Source organism: Solanum pennellii, chromosome 6 (genome assembly GCF_001406875.1).
Source record: "Solanum pennellii chromosome 6, SPENNV200".
Taxonomy (NCBI): domain Eukaryota; kingdom Viridiplantae; phylum Streptophyta; class Magnoliopsida; order Solanales; family Solanaceae; genus Solanum; species Solanum pennellii.
This window is the reverse complement of record NC_028642.1, coordinates 56,127,783-56,134,294: the sequence shown is the minus strand read 5'-3', so window position 1 is coordinate 56,134,294 and position 6,512 is coordinate 56,127,783. Positions and strand designations below refer to the sequence as shown.

At 29.0% G+C, this 6,512-nt stretch overlaps 1 protein-coding gene across 2 annotated transcripts; it reads left to right on the top strand.

The window, feature by feature from the left end:
* Positions 1-2,532: 2,532 nt before the first annotated feature.
* Positions 2,533-6,371, top strand: LOC107022726 (multicystatin-like). 2 transcript variants are annotated; one of them, XM_015223319.2, is made up of 9 exons: positions 2,534-2,706; positions 2,923-3,204; positions 3,340-3,621; positions 3,731-4,012; positions 4,157-4,438; positions 4,602-4,883; positions 5,246-5,527; positions 5,630-5,911; positions 5,993-6,371. In XM_015223319.2, exons 1-9 carry the CDS (start codon positions 2,608-2,610, stop codon positions 6,182-6,184), a joined length of 2,265 nt encoding a protein of 754 aa, XP_015078805.1. In that variant the 5' UTR covers positions 2,534-2,607; the 3' UTR covers positions 6,185-6,371. The 2 variants fall into 2 exon arrangements, with proteins under 2 accessions (XP_027773479.1, XP_015078805.1); XM_027917678.1 differs by lacking the exon at positions 4,157-4,438 and having other exon boundaries at positions 2,533-2,706.
* The last annotated feature ends 141 nt before the right edge of the window (positions 6,372-6,512 follow it).

Genomic DNA, 6,512 nt, shown 5'->3' with positions numbered 1-6,512 from the left:
ATATTACAGATTTAACAAAGCATTGCTATAAATGGTAATAAACAAAAAGTATCGCTAAAATCAGTAATTATTTTTTAAAATGTATTAATTTATGTAATTTTTCCTTCTTAAATTGAGGTAATAGATACATAACAATGGATCTTTTCATTTCTATTTTCAAAATCACATATGAATTTGGTTGACAATTTCAAATTCTTTCAAAATTTGAATTTAGATCATAAACTAGGCAACAAAAATCAAGATAAGAATTTTCTAACCCATTTAGCGACTAAGAGAAGGTGAGTGATGGAGAGATTTGGTTTATGTTGTTGTGAAGAAGAAAGAAATAAGAAAAAAGAATAATTAACAATACACATATTTATCCCAGAAACTTACTTATACTATACTAAAGTGCTATTACCCCCCTGAACTTATTTTATAAGTAATTTTCTACCACTTTCGGCCTACGTGGCACTAACTTGAAAAAAAAGTCAACCAACGTTGGACCTACAAGATAGTACCACGTAGGCCGAATAGGGATAAAAAATTATTAATAAAATAAGTTCAGGGGGATAATAGGATCTTAGTATAGTATAAGTGTGTCTCTGAAATTTTGGGCATAGATTGAGGGGTACTTGTGCATTATCCCATAAAATTTTATTATTTGTTTTGTTCCTCATTCTCTTTGAGAGAGTGAGATATACTCAGTGTGCCACATAAACGTTTGTTTTAAACAAAAGGATAATATGATACCCTTGCATTTAGAATGTATAGTTGAATGGGGGAGGGTGTTTAAACCTTTTTTTTTTTTTAAAGAATGTTTGGTTTATTATAATGGTACTCTTATTTGTTATTAACACATTTTTCACATCTCTTTTTATTTTTTTATTTTTATGGATTACTATGTACCGACTATGTTACATGACTACTTTTGCCATATTAGTAAGACTAGTTACCATAATAAGGAATCACATACATAATTTAAGGACCGAGTTTGGTAGTGATTGAACTCAATAATTTTAATTTTATATTTATTTAATAATATATATATTAATAAAAAACTTAATAATCTATATTTATATTATATTCAAAGGGGAAACCCTTAAAACAAAAATTTAAATAATTAAAATGTCATTCTAAATAATTTTAATGTCTTTTTAAATAAAAAAAATATTAATGAAATATACCAAATTTATTTGAGAAGATATAATCCTTCCGAATAGTAAGGGAGTGTTTGGTCAAATATCTTTTTCAGAGTTCAATTTCGAAAAATCATGTTCGGCCATAATAATTTGGAAACAAACCTCAAGTTGAATTTCAAGATTTTCAAAATTAAGAAAATTATCAGAACATGTTTTCGGTTTTTACACTCGAAATTTTACTCACAAAAATTTACAAATTCTAATTTTTAAATATTATTTTTGACATTAAAAACGAAAACAACTTTACGAAAATACTAAGATATTTATAGTCAAAACTTTTTCTAAAAACTTTTTCTAAAAACTCGTAATAATATTTTTATAAAAATATTAAATAAATACATCAAATTTAATTGAAGTTTATTCTACAAAAATATTTAAATTGAAATAGTGATTGAATTCTAAATTTCATTGTAAACCTAATTGATTATTATAGCTTATATGAAATATAAAATATATCTTTTCTCACCATTTTCACAGTATACACAAGGTAATTTATTCCATGATATTCATTCACACTATATAATACATTTTATATAGTGTAACAATATGATATTTATTTACACTATATAATACATATTATTATTTGCCGTCCTTTTATTTTTCTCAATTTGTTATTCAATTATAAAATTGCCCTTTACGTGTTGTAGAAAACGTAAGTAATAACATAAATTAAATTTCGCCGCTTCATATGAAAGCTATCGTATTATCAAATATTTCTTGCATGATTTCAAAAGTATTGTGAGTTTAGTGCAAATAATTTTAATATAAAATCAATTAAATTTAAATTTTGAGTCCGCATTAATTATCTCATTTATTTGATTAAAAATATAAGCAGAGACGAAGTCAAAATTAGGAGTTTGAGAATTATGAATCAATTCTATGGGAATTTCACATGTTAATATGCATATATTTATTTAATATTCTAATAAAAATATAAAATTTATGGAAAAGCTAATAAATTGCTGAATCAATAAATTCCACCTAACTCCGCTTCTGTATATAGGTGGAAGAAAAATCACACTATACTTTCATTTTTTAATAAGATTATTTGATTTTATTATCAATTATCCCCACGTTTTACACCCCACTTTTGGATAGATAGGGACAATTGCAATTTTATTTTGTCTTATTTATGCAATTTTTTCAAATAAAAAACAATGGTTGAAAATGAGGGGAAATATTTACCATTTAATGCCATTACATATGAGGGGAGTCGATTATAAAATTTGAATGTTTTTATTTTAAATATTTTTTGCTAAAATCCAAATCCATCAAATTAAATCAAAATATTTATAACGTGCTAGCTAAGTTCTCTTCCCCCCTTTTTTTTTCTCTATAAAAAGCAGCTAAGTTCACCTTCTTCTCATCACAAAAATAATATATCCCTCTTCTTATAACACAATTAAGTTATTAATTATTCGCAGTGATGGCAAACCTAGGAGGCCTTGTCGATGTTCCATTCCAAAACAAAGTCGAGTTTGATGATCTTGCTCGTTTTGCTGTCCAAGATTATAATCAGAAAAATGTAAAAAGTTATTTTAATTTACTTCAATTACACATGAATCACATCATAATTAGTTAATGAAAATTTACATGTCTTTGTTAACATAATTGATAGAGTGAATGGCTACACATCGACATATATTTTGCAAATGCTTACTTTGTGAATAATTAGTATGCATGCATGACCTATTCATAATTCGTTCATTTCAACAACATATATATATATTGTATATTTCAGGGTTCTAGTTTGGAGTTTGAAAAAGTTTTGAACGTGAAGAAACAAATAGTTGCTGGAATAATGTACTATATAACATTTGAGGGCACTGAAGGTGGAAAGAAGAAAGAATATGAAGCAAAGATTTGGGTGAAGGAATCGGAGAACTTCAAGAAAGTTGTAGGATTCAAGCTTGTCGGTGATGATAGTACGAAGCCTGGGGGCATTGTCAATGTTCCAAACCCAAATAGCAACAAGTTTCAAGAGCTTGCTCGTTTTGCTGTTCAGGATTATAATGAAAAACAGGTTAATTATAATCACGACTTAGTCCTCTTCTATTTTTTTCATTAATTTCATATTTAAATCCTGAATCCACTACAATATCTAATTAATATACAATTCTTTCATTTGAAACAACGTCATATACAATTTATTTTTCAGAATACTCATTTGGAGTTTGTAGAAAATTTGAATGTTAAAGAGCAAGTTGTTGCTGGAATGATGTACTATATAACACTTGTTGCAACTGATGCTGGAATAAAGAAAATATATGAAGCTAAGATTTGGGTGAAGGAATGGGAGGACTTCAAAAAAGTTGTAGAATTCAAGCTCATAGGTGATGATAATGCAAAGCCTGGGGGCATCATTAGTGTTCCATTTCCAAACAAGCCCGAGTTTCAAAAGCTTGCTCGTTTTGCTATTCAGGATTATAATAAAAAAGAGGTTTATTCAAACGGCTTACTCCTTTATCATTTTTCGTTAGTTTCACATTCAAACATATAATATTCAAATTCTAAATCCGCTACAATGTCATAAATAATCTATTTTTCAGAAGGCTCATTTGGAGTTTGTAGAAAATTTGAATGTGAAAGAACAAGTTGTTGCTGGAATGATGTACTATATAACACTTGCGGCAACAGATGCTGGAAAGAAGAAAATATATGAAACTAAGATTTGGGTGAAGGAATGGGAAGATTTCAAAAAAGTTGTAGAATTCAAACTTGTTGGTGATAATAGTGCAAAAGTTGGGGGCATTATCGATGTTCCAAACCCAAATAACCCCGAGTTCCAAGATCTTGCTCGTTTTGCTGTTCATGATTATAATAAGTCACAGGTTAATTACAATGACTTACTCCTCTTTTATTTTTCTCGTTAATCTTACCTTAAAAGCTATATATAGTATTCAAATCTTGAATCTATTTTGGTATCTAACAATTCTTTTATTTGAACGAACGTCCTATACAATTTATTTTTTCAGAATGCCCATTTGGAGTTTGTAGAAGTTTTGAATGTGAAAGAACAAGTTGTTTCTGGAATGATATACTATATAACACTTGTGGCAGCTGATGCTGGAAATAAAAAAGATTATGAAGCCAAGATTTGGGTGAAGGAATGGGAGGACTTCAAAAAAGTTATAAGTTTCAAGCTTGTTGGTAATGATAGTGCAATAATTGGGGGCTTTACCGATGTTCCATTCCCAAACAACCGCGAGTTTCAAGATCTTACACGTTTTGCGATTCAGGATTATAATAAGAAAGAGGTTATTTACAATGACTTACTCATCTTCTATTTTTTTTTGTTAATTTCATATTCAAATTTATAATATTTTAATTTTGAACCCATTGCATGTNTTTGAACCCATTGCATGCGATATCTAATAATTATTTCATTTGAATGAACGTCATATACAATCTATTTTTCAGAATGCCCATTTGGAGTTTGTAGAAAATCTGAATGTGAAAAAACAAGTTGTTGCTGGAATGTTGTACTATATAACATTTGCGGCAACTGATGCTGGAAAGAAAAATATATATGAAACAAAGATTCTGGTGAAGGAATGGGAAGACTTCAAAAAAGTTGTAGAATTCAAGGTTCTTGGTGATGATAGTGCAAAGCTTGGGGGGATTATCAATGTTCCATTCCCAAACAGCCCCGAGTTCCAAGATCTTGCTCGTTTTGCTGTTCAGGATTATAATAATAAAGAGGTTAATTAAAATGATTTACTATTTTTTTTATTTTTTACACAACAAGAAAACTGTGAATTATACACAATGAGAAAAACAGTGAATTAAATAGGGATTTTCCTGGGATTAGCATGAAAATTCACAGGAAATTTATTATCCTGCAAATTTTCATACTAATTCCCAGGAAAACGCTCATGTAATTCACNTTCATAGTTTTCTTGTAGTACATGGGACATACTAATTTGCAAGAAAATAAGTTTCTTGCGAATTTTCATATTAATCCCCAGAAAATCACAGTTTTTTTATGCGTTTGTTAGTTTCAGATTCAAACAAATCGTATTCAAATTTTGAATCCATAATGGCATATATAATCTATTTTTCAGAAGGCTCATTTGGAGTTTGTAGAAGTTTTGAATGTGAAGGAACAAGTTGTTGCTGGAATGATGTACTATATTACACTTGCGGTAACTGATGCTGGAAAGAAGAAAATATATGAAGCTAACATTTGGGTAAAAGAATGGGAGCACTTCATAAAAGTTGTGGAATTTAAGCTTGCTGGTGATGATAGTGTAAAAACTGGAGACATTGTCAATGTTCCAGATCCAAACATTCCCCCACTTCAAGATCTTGCTCGTTTTGCTGTGCAGGATTATAATAAGGCACAGGTTAATTATAATAACTTACCCTTCTTTTATTTTTCACATTTAAATTCTGAATCTACTGTAGTATCTAATAATTCTTTCATGTATGTACCATCTATTTTTCAGAATGCTCATTTAGAGTATGTAGAAAACTTGAATGTGAAAGAACAACTTGTTGCTGGAACGTTATACTACATAACACTTGTGGCAACTGATGCTGGAAAGAAGAAAATATACGAAACTAAGATTTGGGTGAAGGAATGGGAGGGCTTCAAAAAAGTTGTAGAATTCAAGCTTGTTGGTGATGATAGTGCAAATCCTGGGGGCATTACCAATGTTCCATTCCCAAACCTCCCCGAGTTCAAAGATCTTGCTCGTTTTGGTGTTCAAGATTATAATAAGAAAGAGGTTAATCTCTTAATCCTGAATTTATTTTTTGTATTTAATAATTCTTTTATTTGAACGAACGACATATGTTCTATTTTTCAGAATGCTCATTTGGAGTTTGTAGAAAATTTGAATGTGAAAGAACAAATTGTTGCTGGAATCATATACTATATAACACTTGTGGCAACTGATGCTGGAAAGAAGAAAATATATGAGACCAAGATTTTGGTGAAGGGATGGGAGAATTTCAAGGAAGTTCAAGAATTCAAGCTTGTTGGTGATGCCACTAAGTGAAATGAAACTACTTTTATCTTTGTGTGAAATAAAGCCACTTCTTTGGCATAAAATTACTATTATGTTTATGAGAAATAAAACCAGATCTATGTATAGTATCTGGAAGTATTTGATTGTCTTGTTGTAAATTTATTTGAATAATTTAAAGTTTGTAAGATTGATAAATGCATGTTTATGTGATGATAAATATTGTTTGAATTTAATACTTTATTGCTAATACGTACCTATATATATTTTTCTCTAAAAATTTTACTAAATTCGGGTAAAATGTTTAGATGAGGCCACTTGTCCATTCATTAGGCTTAAAATATATATATATATATATATA

Coding starts and splice junctions, on each gene's coding strand:
- LOC107022726 (XM_015223319.2), top strand. CDS start 2,608: ATGGCAAACCTAGGAGGCCTTGTCGATGTTCCATTCCAAAACAAAGTC. Junction 3,622..3,730: donor AGGATTATAATAAAAAAGAG/GTTTATTCAAAC, acceptor TCTATTTTTCAG/AAGGCTCATTTGGAGTTTGT. Junction 5,528..5,629: donor AGGATTATAATAAGGCACAG/GTTAATTATAAT, acceptor TCTATTTTTCAG/AATGCTCATTTAGAGTATGT.